The 15,064-nt window shown below is 45.2% G+C and overlaps 1 protein-coding gene, 1 long non-coding RNA gene and 1 other non-coding gene across 3 annotated transcripts; 2 read left to right on the top strand and 1 right to left on the bottom strand.

Moving 5' to 3' along the window:
* Nucleotides 1-573: 573 nt before the first annotated feature.
* LOC120744961 lies at nucleotides 574-14,541 on the top strand. The gene is made up of 4 exons (XR_005698505.1): nucleotides 574-586; nucleotides 5,856-5,867; nucleotides 7,125-7,129; nucleotides 14,358-14,541. It is a non-coding gene; the product is annotated as an uncharacterized LOC120744961 (long non-coding RNA).
* Nucleotides 8,421-9,875, top strand: LOC120744959 (calponin homology domain-containing protein DDB_G0272472-like). The gene has a single exon (XM_040049550.1). It carries the CDS (start codon nucleotides 8,605-8,607, stop codon nucleotides 9,475-9,477), a length of 873 nt encoding a protein of 290 aa, XP_039905484.1. The 5' UTR covers nucleotides 8,421-8,604; the 3' UTR covers nucleotides 9,478-9,875.
* trnaq-uug lies at nucleotides 13,707-13,778 on the bottom strand. Its single transcript has one exon. It is a non-coding gene; the product is annotated as a tRNA-Gln (tRNA).
* Nucleotides 14,542-15,064: the final 523 nt, after the last annotated feature.

Below are 15,064 nucleotides of genomic sequence, written 5' to 3'. Positions count from 1 at the left end.
AAATAATTTTTAAAAAAAAGTTCATTTACCTGTTACTACCACACACCAAATCCGGTCGTTGGTACTTGCTGGCTTGTGTAGCCACTAGGTAACAAAAGCTCAACACTGCGCCCAGCATCCTGGAGCACTTCTGTTATCTTTTGTACGTGTTTTGAGTTTTTATGTGCTTCTGAGTTTTTTGTACGTGTTTTGGAGTTTTTACGTGTTTTGGAGTTTGTACGTGCTTCAGAGTTCGTACGTGATTTGAAGTTTGTATGTGCTTTGTCTGTAGGGGCCACTGTAAATATACTTTTATTTTTTCACTCAACATAAAATGTAATAAATAAATCATATAATACAAAAATCAACTATTCACATTTCAACTTTTAACTATTTAAATTTTCAGCTTTTTCCTTTTACAAATTTAAAGTGAAAACAACACAAAACACTGCAAACCACAACACAATCAAATATAAATTATAATATGAAAACAAAAAGAACATGCATATTCTCTGTCATATGGGCCTGCATGAATAAACTTTCTGAATCCTTTATCATCTGCAACCGAAAATAGTTGTGGATGATTACTATACCTTTCTAATGTGACGTTGTTGTCCCTGGCTCTCTTTCTCTCTCTCTCCCTCTGGCTCTGTTCCTATGCTACTGAGTGTAACTACCGCCCCTCCCCCCTCTGCCCAGCATAAAGCACAAGGCTCAGGTGCGAAGTGAAGCGGAAAAAAAGTGCGAGAGAGAGAGAGAGGGGGAGAGAAAGAAAAAAAAAAAACCCACGTGACGGCTCGCGATAAGGAGCCGGCTCGCGTCGTTCACGTCAAAGACCCGGCTCTAAGAGCCATTTCGTTCGCGAACGACCCATCACTACATGACAGGGGTATTAAGCCTTCACTGGCAAACAAAAAATCAATCCGTGAAGAGGACTTATTATTAGACCAGGTATATCCAGGGTCTGACGGGTTAAGAAATCTAAACACGTCTTTCAAATTACCGTCTTTAATCAAATTATCTAATGCACAAGTACTTGAATCTTTCTTCACTGTTGAAGCCGCCCCCTGGATTCCACTTGTTTCTGGTGTACAGTTAAAATCCCCACCCATTATTATCGGTCTTCTATTACAAAGAAATGGTTGTAATATTTGAAATAATGCCGTCCGTTCTTTCAACTCTGTATGTCCATTAGTGATGGGATTTCCGGCTCTTTTTAGAGATCCGGCTCTTTCGGTTTGGCTCACTAAAAAGAGCCGGCTCTTTCGGCTCCGAACCGGCTCTTCAGGTTGTTTTGTTGCTTTAATTAATTTATTATTAACAATAATATAAAATTATGCACAAAAGGAATTACTAACGTAAAAAAAAGTGGTTTTATTTATATATGTTTATATATAAATATATGCGGTGGCCCCTAGAGACAAAACACGTACAAACTCCAAAACACATTTCTAGCATGAACTGAACTTCCAAAGCAGAGCTACTAGATCACTTAAATTACACAATTGAAAGCATGTGTGTATTGTTTGTGTATTTATACACAGGCACTCATATATATTCAAATAATTTTAAAAAAAGTTCATTTACCTGTTACTACCACACACCAAATCCGGTCGTTGGTACTTGCTGGCTTGTGTAGCCACTAGGTAACAAAAGCTCAACACTGCGCCCAGCATCCTCTCTCTAGGGGCCACCGTAAATATACTTTTATTTATTTACTCCACATACAATGTAATAAATAAATCATATAATACAAAAATCAGCTATTCACATTTCAACTTTTAACTATTTAAATTTTCAGCTTTTTCCTTTTACAAATTTAAAGTGAAACAACACAAAACACTGCAAACCACAACACAATTAAATATAAATTATAATATGAAAACAAAAAGAAGATGCATATTCTCTGTCATATGGTCCTATACCTTTCTAATGTGACGTTGTTGTCCCTGGCTCTCTTTCTCTGTCTCTCCCTCTGGCTCTGTTCCTGTGCTACTGAGTGTAACTACCGCCCCTCCCCCCTCTGCCCAGCGTAAAGCACAAGGCTCGCGTGCAGAGTGAAGCGGAAAAAAAGTGCGAGAGAGAGGGTGAGAGAAAGAAAAAAAAAAACCCACGTGACGGCTCGCGATAAGGAGCCGGCTCGCGTCGTTCACGTCAAAGAGTCGGCTCTAAGAGCCATTTCGTTCGCGAACGACCCATCACTAATGTCCATAGACATTAATAATCCTGAGTTTACTCCCATTTTTTTCTACATCTATACATAAAGCTCTTCCGTCCACCACTACTTCCACTTTTTCTATATTAACAGTTTTATTGTTAATCAAAATACCTACACCAGACATCCGATTTTGGTTATCCCCTGACCAAAGGGATTGGCCATATGTCCATCGTTTTGCAAACTTCGTGTAGTTGTTGTTACGAGTTCAAAATTGGGGATGGATACAAGAGGAAAAACCACAATAACAACACTGGTCCGGCCGGGTTAAGTCAAACGATGATTTTAATAGTCACACGCGTGGGAGATGGACACTGTATGCAGACAGCCTCAGATCTCAAAATGGTGGAGCATTGATCAAACTCTTATAGCCTCTGGTGTCCCCACCTTATCATAAAAGCCTAAACATTCACATGCTTTCTCTCACACGGCGCCTAAGCTACGACCTTGGCTCCCTGTTTATCTGCTCCTGCTGAGATGGGGCAGAAAACTCCAGCATGTTCCGTTCTCTTCTAATCAGACAAATAAGGCGATGACTTTCTGCGAACAGTATTTCTTATAACATCATAAAACAATATCATTCATCCACAATAAATCAGCAGTCTAATGTAATGCAAATCAGTTTAACAAATGCAATAGTTATCAGCTTCTTCTAATTCAGGAGAATAATGCAAACTAAAACTACATAATAATTCACAACCTTTAATTAGGGGTCTAACATGGCATAAAATAATATTATAATCTAACATTGTCCATAAAGGGAAGGGCACATTCTTGAAGAAGACAAATGTCCCCACCCGTTTCATGTAATACATTAAAGACAGATTGACACTTCACTGCATCGTTCAACCGTCTTGTATTGATTGTCGATACATGAAAAGAGTTTATGTTATTACTAAATAGGGGGAATCTTTACACTCTGGCTTTTATTAATAAAGTCTCTTGCTATGGTTTTACCTTCTTCTTTTTCTTTTTCCGTGGGAGCCATACCGTAAACGGAGCGCTCACATCATTACTTTCCTGCTGACTTTCCTGAACAACTCCCTGGGTAGATATCAGTCTTTGTTCTTCAAGTACGGGTATTGACGAGGAGTCTATTTGGTCCTGACTTTCTGAATCCAAATTCCCTGTAGACGACTCGGTTGAAGTGTTTATCTGTCGTTTTTGTGATGTCAGCGCTACACTTACGTTTACTTGTGGTGACAATTCGGGAAGAATTGTTATGTTATCTTCAATGTCGCAAGTTGGTTGTTATGGAATTTTTACTGTTTTATTTGATTATGCTTCAAATGTTATGTTATACTTATGTTCACATATTTCACCAGACACAGCTTTCTGTAGAAACAGGAAGCTGACCCTGTGACACTGTGACATTTACCGCAAGAGATCAGTACAGAAATACACATCCGCAGAAGTTGACTTGCATTATCTTATTCTTAGAAATTGACTTGTAGCACACACACACACTTTGTGACACACACACACACACAGCTTACACACAGACAGCATCAGGACCTGCGTAACAGGAAATGTGATTATATTTGCATATTGACGATGTAACCTATAAAAATAAACGAATACTGCAGTACGGTGTGTCTCTCTGTCTGAGATTCACCCGTGCCGCACGTTATCAGTAACAAGTGTCTCAGTGTTGTTTACTCACCTGACTGTTTGTTAACTGTAAATCTCTGACATTTAATTGGTCCTTCGAAGCCGTTAATGGACTGGTATTAATAATAATATTATGCTCCATTTCGCAGTGGTATCCTTCCTCAAGTCCCGACGCCGTGACCAACCTGCATTGAAGCCTCTGCAGAACGCCCTCCAGGAAGGGTTGAAAGTCCAGGGACGTTAAAATTCGGGTCCTGGCCAACGTCTTATACAGGTCCATGGCGGTGGGGCTTGAAGGACGACGCCTGACCAACCGGCAACAGCGAAGCCAGGTGATTATTCCACACTTGACACATTTCGCGTAAAACGATAGGCTGGGACAGTCTGTCTGGTCTAAGTATATTAAAATAGGAAGTGACCTATTCGCTAACAAAAGTCTATAGAAAGACTGATTTTGTCCGCTTGCCTGAAATAGCGGCTCGAAGCCCGACAAATTGTCCGCTCGCCTGAAAAAGTGGTTTGAAGCCCGACAAGTTATCCGCTCGCCTGAAATAGGGCTGGTAGCAGTATAACGGTTAGCAGCTCGCCTGAAAGAGGGCTGGTAGCTGATACTAAAGAGACACCCAGACTGTCCAGCATAAATTTTGCGCGCATAAACTGTTTTTACTGTTTTGTTGGTGGAGTAAGTTGATTTAACAGCACATTAAGGTGGCTGAACTACTCCACTGAATTGTTTACCATTGATAGCTCACGTACTGGCTGAATGAGAAAAAAAGTTGTGCGTCATCACGTAAAATCGACAACCGCTTTCAAGAATAGCTTGAAAGTAGAAGCCTGTTGTTGATAACTTATCTCGTTCTTCGTGCCAGTGACAGCTTCACGGGTCTGACTGTATATTTAACTCAATAAAATACATTGTAAACAAACCTTCTATAAAACGAAACAAAATGGGTAATAACGAAACTAAACTCACGGCAGATGAACAGTGGTTAGACAGAAAATATCCCGGCGCCAGCCGAATAAGTGCCGATAGGTGGAGAAATCCAAAGAAACTAAATTGTCCTGCGTGGGAGGGGAAATGCAGTCCCTCTGCAGTAACTATTTTAAGAGGAACCTTACAAACAGAACTAAACAATGAAATATAGTTGGCATGACAATCATGCCCAGATTGTATAAAATAAATAAAAGGAAATCATTCACATGAAAACCTTTTCTATAAAAAAAGAGAGATGCATAAGGTAGATTAAGGCTGTGTCATTGTTCAGCCAAGGAAAGTGTGTGAAAAGGTAAATGTCTCCAGCATCGCTACCTTATCGTGGTGGAGGGATTTGTGTGTCCCAGGGATCCCAGGGGCTATGTTGTCTGGGGGCTTTGCCCCCTGGTAGGGTCTCCCATGGCAAATTGGCCCTGGGTGAGGGACCAGACAAAGAGCGATTCAGAAGACCCTTATGAAAAGGATACCGAGGGAACAGTTTACCCTGCCCGGGATAGGGTTACCGGGGCCCCGCCCTGGAGCCAGGCCCGGGGAGGGTGCCTGAGGGCGAGCGTCTGGTGGCCGGGCCTTAGTCCATGGGGCCCGGCCGGGCACAGCCCGAAGAGGAGACATGGGCCCATCCTCCCGCAGGCCCACCACCCGCAGGATGCGCCATAGGGGTCGGGTGCATTGTGTGCCGGGTGGCGGCCAGGAGCGGAGGCCCTGGCGGACTGACCCCCTGCTGCCAAGACTGGCATTAGGGACATGGAATGTCACCTCTCTGGTGGGGAAGGAGCCTGAGTTAGTGCGTGAGGTTGAGAGGTACCGGCTAGATATAGTCGGGCTCACCTCTACACATGGCTTGGGCTCTGGAACCAGTCTCCTGGAGAGGGGCTGGACTCTGTCTCAGTCTGGAGTTGCCCCTGGTGAGAGGCGACGGGCTGGGGTGGGTATTCTAATATCCCCTCGGCTTGCTGCCGGTACGTTGGGGTTTTTCCCGGTGGACGAGAGGGTTTGTTCCCTGCGCCTTAGGGTCGGGGAACGGGTCCTGACTGTCATCTGCGCTTATGCGCCGAGTGGCAGTTCAGAGTACCCAGCCTTCTTAGAGTCCCTGGGGGGGGGGGGGGTGCTGGAGGGTGCTCCACCTGGAGACTCTGTTGTCCTGCTGGTAGACTTCAATGCTCATGTGGGTAACGACAGCGAGACCTGGAGGGGCGTGATTGGGAGGAACGGCCTCCCTGATCTGAACCCGAGCGGTGCTTTGTTATTGGACTTCTGTGCTAATCACAGTTTGGCCATAACAAACACCCTGTTCGAACATAAGAGTGTCCATAAGTGCACGTGGCACCAGGACGCTCTAGGCCGTAGGCCGATGATCGATTTTGTAATCGTATCAGCAGACCTGCGACCATATGTTCTGGACACTCGGGTAAAGAGAGGGGCTGAGCTGTCAACTGATCACCACCTGGTGGTGAGTTGGATCAGGTGGCGGGGGAGGACGCTGGACAGACCTGGTGCACCTAAACGCGTAGTGAGGGTGTGCTGGGAACGTCTAGCAGAGGCCCCAGTCCGCGAGATCTTCAACGCACACCTCCGGCAGAGCTTCAACAGCATTCCGAGGGAGACTGGGGACATTGAGTCCGAATGGACCATGTTCAGCGTCTCCATTGCCGAAGCTGCTGCATTGAGCTGCGGCCGCAAGGTGGTTGGTGCCTGCCGTGGTGGTAATCCCCGAACCAAATGGTGGACACCAGAGGTGAAGGGAGCCACCAGGCTGAAGAAGGAGTCCTATCGGGCTTGGTTAGCCTGTGGGACTCTGGAGGCAGCCGACAGGTATCGACAGGCCAAGCGGAATGCGGCTCGGGCAGTGGCTGAAGCAAAAACGAGGGTGTGGGAGGAGTTCGGAGAGGCCATGGAAAAAGACTTTCGGACTGCCTCGAAGAGATTCTGGCAAACCGTCAGGCGTCTCAGGAGGGGAAAGCGGTGCTCTACCTGCACTGTGTATAGTGCTGGCGGAGCGCTGCTGACGTCGACTGAGAAAATTGTCGGGCGGTGGAAGGAATACTTCGAGGGCCTCCTTAATCCCACTGAGGAGGAAGCAGAGTCTGGGGATGAGGGGAATGACCCGCCAATTTCCGGGGGCGAGGTCACTGAGGCAGTTAAACAACTCCTTGGTGGCAGAGCCCCTGGTGTTGATGAGGTCCGCCCCGAGTTCCTGAAGGCTCTGGACGTTGTAGGGCTGTCCTGGTTGACACGCCTCTGCAATGTTGCGTGGAGATCAGGGGCAGTACCTGTGGACTGGCAGACCGGGGTGGTGGTCCCCATCTTTGAGAAGGGGGACCAGAGGGTGTGTTCCAACTACAGGGGGATCACACTCCTCAGCCTCCCTGGGAAAGTCTATGCCAGGGTGCTGGAAAGGAGAGTTCGTCCGCTAGTCGAACCTCGGATACAGGAGGAACAATGCGGTTTTCGTCCTGGTTGCGGAACACTGGACCAGCTCTTTATCCTCTCCAGGATACTTGAGGGTGCATGGGAGTTTGCCCAACCAGTCTACATGTGTTTTGTGGACTTGGAGAAGGCATTCGACCGTGTCCCTCGGGGTGTCCTGTGGGAGGTGTTGCGGGAGTATGGGGTGTCTGGCCCATTGCTATGGGCCATTCGATCCCTATACAACTGTTGCAAGAGCTTGATTCGCATTGCCGGCAATAAGTCGGACTCGTTCCCGGTGGGTGATGGGCTCCGCCAGGGCTGCCCTTTGTCTCCGGTTCTGTTCATAATTTTTATGGACAGGATTTCTAGGCGCAGCCAAGTGGCGGAGGGCTTTCGCTTTGGTGGCCTCAGAATCTCATCTCTGATTTTTGCAGATGATGTGGTTCTGTTGGCTTCTTCGGGTGAGGGCCTCCAGCTCGAACTGGAATGGTTCGCAGCCGAGTGTGAAGCAGCGGGAATGAGGATCAGCACCTCCAAATCTGAGGCCATGGTTCTCAGCCGGAAAAGGGTGGAGTGCCCACTCCGGGTCGGGGATGAGTTCCTGCCCCAAGTGGAGGAGTTCAAGTATCTCGGGGTCTTGTTCGCGAGTGATGGGAGAAGGGAGCCGGAGATCGACAGACGGATTGAGGCTGCAGCTGCAGTAATGCAGACGCTACACCGGTCCGTCGTGGTGAAGAGGGAGCTGAGTGTAAAAGCGAAGCTCTCAATTTACCGGTCGATCTACGTCCCTACCCTCACCTATGGCCACGAGCTGTGGGTAGTGACCAAAAGAACGAGATCGCGGATACAAGCGGCAGAAATGAGCTTCCTCCGAAGGGTGGCTGGCCTCTCCCTTAGAGATAGGGTGAGAAGTTCGGCCATCCGGGAGGGGCTCAGAGTAGAGCAGCTGCTGCTCCACATCGAAAGGAGCCAGCTGAGGTGGTTCGGGCATCTGACAAGGATGCCCCCTGGGCGCCTCCTGGGTGAAGTATTCCAGGCATGTCCCACCGGGAGGAGGCCCCGGGGCAGACCCAGGACACGCTGGAGAGATTATATCTCTCGGCTGGCCTGGGAACGCCTTGGTATTCCCCCGGATAAGCTGGAGGAGGTGGCTGGGGAGAGGGAGGTCTGGGCCTCTTTGCTTAGGCTGCTGCCCCCGCGACCCGGCCCCGGATAAAGCGGATGAAGATGGATGGATGGAATTATCCTCATTCAAAAGTCATGTAAGAACCTCATTGGTTTACGGAATTCTGATGTCACAGGCTTCTAAAGCTTTGATGCTTTGAAGCTTTGATCCTCATGAATCCTTAAGTAGGGGTGAGGAGGTACAACTTTTAGTCCGTTATTTGCAGCACTTATGTTAGCAGCATTCAAACGTTCACCAGTAAAGCATTTTCAAACATTTGGATCCTTTTCGTACTCATGGTATACAGACTCCAACATGTCTCAGAAAGAGCAAGAAAGACAAGAAGCTGACCGCAGCTCTATTCCATGGTATGAGTCCCTAGACCCTTACATCAGCTCTCTTCCTCGGGACAAACACGTAGAATTAGATGAAAAGCGATTGGAAGAAATGGAGAAGGAAAATCTCATGAACAGAGAAAAGATTAAGATCCTGACAGAAGAAAATGAGAGAAAGAGTGCTGAATTAGAAAAATTATCCTACCAGCTTCAGGAAAGGGAAGGTATTATTGAGGAGAAACAATGGGCTCTCCAAGATAAGAAGAATCACGAGCTCCAAGAAAAGCTTGATGAAGCTCTGGAAAAAATTAAAGATCTGCTCCAAAAGGAGAAAAAAGAGAGCATTAAAGGGGATAAAATGCTCAAGAAGAATCAGGAGCTCCAAGAAAAGCTTGATGGAGCTCTGGAAAAAAATAAAGATCTGCTCCAAAAGGAGAAAAAAGAGAGCATAAAACAGGACAACGTGGTCAAGAAGAATCAGGAGCTCCAAGAGAAGCTTGACGATGCTCTGGAAAAACTGAAAGAAATCCACCAAGAAGAGAAGCAACAGTCCACACAGCAGAGAGACCTGCAGAGCAAACTCCAAGCCATGGAGGAAAAATACAAAGCTCTGCAGGTGAAACATGACAAAACTCTGCACAAAAGTCAACAGTTTCTTCAAGACAAGAAGAAAATGGAAACGAAACAGAAGGAAATGGACTCCAAGCTTGACGAGATGGAGGAAAAACACAGATTGCTCCAAATCAAGCTTGATAAAACAGTGCACTGAAATAAAGAGTTCATTCAAGAGAGAGAGGAACAAGAAATGCTCGAGAAAGAAACGGACTCCAAGCTTGAAGTCTTGGGAGAAGAACTGAAAATGCTCCAAATAACTCTTGAGGAAACACTGCTCAAAAACAAAGAGTTGCTTCACGAGAAAGACCAACAGAAAATACAAAAGGAAGAAATGGATTGCAAGCTGAGGCACATCAAGAAACAGAATGAAGGCTTGCAAGTGATGCTTGATGAAGCTCTGGAGAGAAATAAAGAGTTGCTTCACGAGAAAGACCAACAGAAAATACAAAAGGAAGAAATGGATTGCAAGCTGAGGAACATCGAGAAACAAAATGAAGGCTTGCAAGTAATACTCAATGAAGCTCTGGAGAGAAATAAAGAGATCCTCCAAGACAGGAAACAAGAGCCCGTAGAGCAGAGAGACCTGCAGAGCAAACTCCAAGCCATGGAGGAAAAATACAAAGCGCTGCAGGTGAAACATGACAAAACTCTGCACAAAAGTCAACAGTTGCTTCAAGACAAGAAGAAAATGGAAATGAAACAGAAGGAAATGGACTCCAAGCTTGACAAGATGGAGGAAAAACACAGATTGCTCCAAATCAGGCTTGATAAAAAAAGCGCATGGAAATAAAGAGCTGCTTCAAGAAAAAGACCAACAGAAAATACAACAGGAAGAAGAAAGACTTAATCTCCAGAGGAAAAATCAAGCACTCCAAGAATTGTATAACGAAACGAAGTACAAAACAACTGTACTGGAAGAAGAAAAGAAAAAACTGGAAAAACAATGCTCAGCGATGCAGAGTAGCATCAATGAGAGTCTGAGAAAAAATACCGAACTTGAGGAACTTTCTAAGACCTTGAAGTACAAAAACACTGAAATCCAGGCGCAAAAGCAAGAACAACAGAAAACACATAAAGACCTGCAGTGTAGACTTCAAGAAACCCAGAAGAGAAAGCAGCAGCTGGAAGACATGCACACAGATGTGCACAAGGCAAAGCGAATAGAGGAGGCAACAGTTAAAGAACTGAAAGACAAGCTTAAAGAAAAACAAGAACAATTAGAAGACATGGTGAAAAGATGCAACAAACGAGAAAGAAAACGCAGAAACAATCAATGAGCTGAAAACCCTCATCATTGAAAAAAAAGTGCTCGTGGAAGAGTATTTGAAAAAGAAGAAAAAACGCTTCCACTGGTTCTGGAGGAGGGGCACTGCTGCTTCTCACCTGATGTAACCTCGTCTTCCTCCACCTCTATTCCATCTTCATTTCCCCCCTTCCCCTCCCTCCTTTTACTTTTTTCACCCTCACCCCCCGACCAGTCCCGGCAGTTGACTGCCCCCTCCTGAGCCTGGTTCTGCCATAGGTTTCTCCTTTAGGTTTCTTTCACTTTAAAATGAGTTTTTCCTATCCACTGTCGCCTGGTGCTTGCTCAGAGGGGATTGTTGGGGTTTTCTCTCATCTCTCTCTTTCATTCTTTCTATCCCCCCATTCCCCCCCCCCCCCCCTTCTGCCTTTTCCTTTACCCAATAAACACAATTGCGCACATTTTACATGTGTTTGAAAAATGTCTTCATTCAACAATAATTCATCCTAGGTATAAAAACAAGAAATAGGTAATAGCTGCATGTGTGTTTGTGTGTGTGCATAATATACATACTTGTTTCCCAGAAAGAATTAATACTAGATGGATAGAGACAGGTTTTAAAGACTAGAAATGAAAACATGTGAGTCCTGTCTTTAAATAAAAATTTATAATTCCCTATATTCCTATCTATTCCAAACAACGGTAATAAGTAACAAAGTTTCAAATTTGCTTTGGTTGCAATCAGATTGCCATAGTCATCTGCAGTTTGCATGTTGGATGCCAACTACTCACAAAGCGGTGGGAAAAGTTTGGTTTGGTTTAGTTTGGCTTTCATCTTTACTTTTGCGTCCTTTCTAAAAACACTAACATATAGGTCTGGTCTACCTGGACTGGCAGCATGCTCGAGGTGTCCCAGTCTCGTCTGTTTGGTGACGCAGTAGATGAGCTCGCCCGGCTCGCTGTCCTGGTCGCTGGCTGACAGCTGCAGCGTGGTCAGCTTCTGAAAAATTACATTTTCTTATGTTGCAAGTCTCAAATCTTGATTGCCTGGATCCATTTAGTGTTTTATCATATGTGCTTTAAGCAGTAAATCTCAGGTAAAATGAACTGTTCTATCTGCCAGGAAGGACACAAACACAGACCCAAGATAAACAAAGACTGGATGCAGTCTTTACATTATCTGCATGTCGTTTGAAATCTACAAGACATGCTGACTCCATGTCTGTGTAGGTTCCTAGTCAATCAGGTCATGTTTGTCTTAAGAGAGGCAGCTGGACTCCTTTAAAACATTTCACTTCTCATCCAAGAGGTTTGTTCAGCTTGAAAAACAAAAAGGTGAAGAGTCCCAGCTATTTAAACCCTAATGGAGGTTGTTCTGTATGGAGGTGGTAGCTGACCTACCTACTATTAATCATGAGCTAAGGTTTGAAAAACCGCATTTGTCATTACCAACAGGGGTTCCAAGTAAAACCACTGGCATCATGGGAGAGTGTCTGCATCTAAATTTCACTCTTTCATGGATGCCAGCATATGCTTGTCAAATAAAGCCTGACTTTAGTTTAGTTTTCCTTCTATAAATAGAGATATTTCTAAACTGGAAATGTTCAAACTTCAAACTGGCGCAGAAAAACAATTCAAAGGGTATTGAGTGTCTGATGGTTCAAATTACCTTGAAGGACGATCATTGCAGTATACTGTAAAATGAAACACTGCATATACATATTATACTAGAGAGTACCTGTGTGAAGTATGAATAACATAACCACCGCACCAGAGGTGTAAGCACCTTTTGCAAGGCACTCAAGGAAACCAGCGAACAGCCTCAAAAATAAATGAACAGGTGGAGATGCAGACTGTATTTGCAGATTACAGCTCCACCACAAATCAAACTTCCATATTACAGCGAGACTGCTCAGCAAGGAAAAATAGTCAATCTCAGTAAGACTGAATGAAGACAGACTAAAAATTAATGGCATCTGCTCACACATTACTCAGCTGTAAGGTTTTCTAAGTACTCAGATGTAACATTGTGGAGGAAAACCCAAAGAAATGGCAAACAGAAGTTCATTCTAATAAATTGGAAATGTGGGTCAAGTCCATCAAAACATTTTAATTAAATCATTAATAAAACAGATAAAAATAGCAATGACATGTAAATAATGCACAGTGTGTGTGTGTGTGTGTGTGTAAAGACCTGGTAAAATCTGTGAGTCTTCAGTATTAAAGGAAAAATGTAACTTTTGATGCCTAAAGTGGGGGTCTGGGTGCTTGACTTTATCCTTTTAGAGGGAACCATCATTTTAAAGTAGTGTACGATTTTTTTTTTCTGATCAATCACCTCTTCAAGGTGAATTTAACATTTACAACGAAGAGAGTGAAAATAATGTAAGATGACAGTGCCATCGGTGGGTCGCGTCCAACAGGGCAGAGAAGGATTTGGTCTTGGCAACCTCGGTGGCAACAGGCATCTGTAACCGAACGTCAAAAAGTGGTGGTGGAGGAGGATGTGTCGAAAGGAGGAAACAGTAAGACACGCCAGAGCCATAGCGCTGGCCAAGCAGGGTCACTGGATGAATTGGGAGAGTTTTGAAAAGAGGAAACTCTTATGGAGTGAAATCTGGTGAAATCGGTGGGACCTGATTTTTGGGGGGTGAAACCATACTGCATGTCTTCTCTGGCACATTGAATTTCTGTATGACTTGTGTTTTCTGTGAGAGCTTTATAAAATCAAGCAGCTAACCATGACGTCTGCCTTTACAAAACACTTGTCAATCACTAAAGAGTTCCTTCACTTGTCAGTCACTATGTGGTACTAAAAAGCTGTCTGAAATTCAGTTACAACCCACACAAAGTTACAGATTGGAGTATCCGAGTGCTGAGGTGCGCTTGTGCGCAAAAGTCACAAACACTCTGCTGACTCACTAACTGTACAGCTCCAAACCTCTTCCGACCTCAAAGTCAGCACAGAAAGTGGGCGCCACGAGCTTCGTAGTATGTGTTTACATGGCTGAACAGCTGCTATATTCGAACAAACGCCTTTAGAGGAGACTGCGACTTGAAAGCAGTGCCTTAGACCGCTTGGCGACCAAAAACAAGTTATCACTATGTGACATGCAGTATGGTTTCACCTCCCAATAAGCAGGTCCCACCGAGATTTGAACACGGATCGCTGGAGTCAAAGTCCAGAGTGCTAACCATTACACCATGGAACCGATGTGAAACTGTGTGAACTGTCATGTCATGGCAACCTGCCTAAAAGTATTCAGCCAAATGATCAGGATGGATGACATTGTAGATTATTCGCACTACGTTTCCATGGCTGAACAGCTGCTATATGTGTTATGAGAAGGATAATGTGTGTTTCTTCCAAAGTATCTAACAGTGGTAACCTCCACCAAACTGGCACTGCAATGTCAGAATGGCTGAGCGGTCTAAGGCGCTGCGTTCAGGTTGCAGTCTCCCTTGGAGGTGTGGCTTTGAATCCCACTTCTGACATTGAAGCTTTACTCTTCTTGATATTGTGACAAAATACTCTTGGGTTAACCACGAGCTTTCTAAAAACTTGCATATAACAATTGTGCACCATTCATTCCTCATCTTTGCTGCCCATCATTACAACTTTGCTAATGATGGGCAGCAGGTTAGTGTCATGATGTTACCTCAGACATGGTTAAAAGCCCTGTTAACGTAAGTACTTCTCGCCGGGTGCGGTGGCGCGTACCTGTAATCCAAGCTGCCGGGAGGCTGAGGTTTGAGGATCGTTTGAGCTCAGGAGCTCTGAGCTGCAGAAGGCTATGTCGATCGGGTGTCCGCATTGCGTTCGGCATTGATATGGTGATCCTGGGGGAGCCTGGGACCACCAGGTCACCTAAGGAGGGGTGCACCGGCCCAGGTCGGAGACGGAGCAGGTCAAAGCCCCCGTGTCGCTCAGTAGTGGGATCGCACCTGTGAATAGATGCTGTAGCGCAGCCTGAGCAATACAGCTAGACCCAATCCTTATACTTGTCTCTAGATCACACAGCAGCCTCATCAGCATGTCTTGGTCTTTTTAATTCAAGTCCAAAACACTCACAAATCTGCTGCTCTGCTTGTCCTGCACCACCTCCACCTGCAGGACAGCTGCAACTACATCCTCCACTCTAAACACGCCACCGCCCAGCAGGTGGAGACAAACTCAAAGTAGGACATTTCCTTGGTGAGGAGAGAGGATGGAACCAAAAATGCATTTATCCCCGTGTTCTGTGTTGATGAAAATCACCCAACAGGAAAGCAGCTGGGCATTCATTTGAAACCAGTTCACAGGTTGGGCTGTGGTTCCCCCTCTAGCGTGTCTGCTTGAACTTTCAACTGTGAACCTCTTAGATCCAAGCTTCCCAACTGCTCATCTCGCAAAAGACAAAATAGAAGAACCCAGAATGTCTTTTTATACCTGCTCACGCTTTTTCACGCTTCCCTCACAGGACGTCACATTTCACACTTTGGCCATCCAATCAAGTTG

The sequence above is a fragment of the Simochromis diagramma genome, unplaced genomic scaffold, assembly GCF_900408965.1.
Source record: "Simochromis diagramma unplaced genomic scaffold, fSimDia1.1 OVJJ01000611.1, whole genome shotgun sequence".
Lineage (NCBI taxonomy): Eukaryota > Metazoa > Chordata > Actinopteri > Cichliformes > Cichlidae > Simochromis > Simochromis diagramma.
This window is presented reverse-complemented; position numbering and strand designations above follow the sequence as displayed.

What these genes read in the sequence shown, in the direction of transcription:
- LOC120744959 (XM_040049550.1), top strand. Translation starts at nt 8,605, where the DNA reads ATGTTAGCAGCATTCAAACGTTCACCAGTAAAGCATTTTCAAACATTT.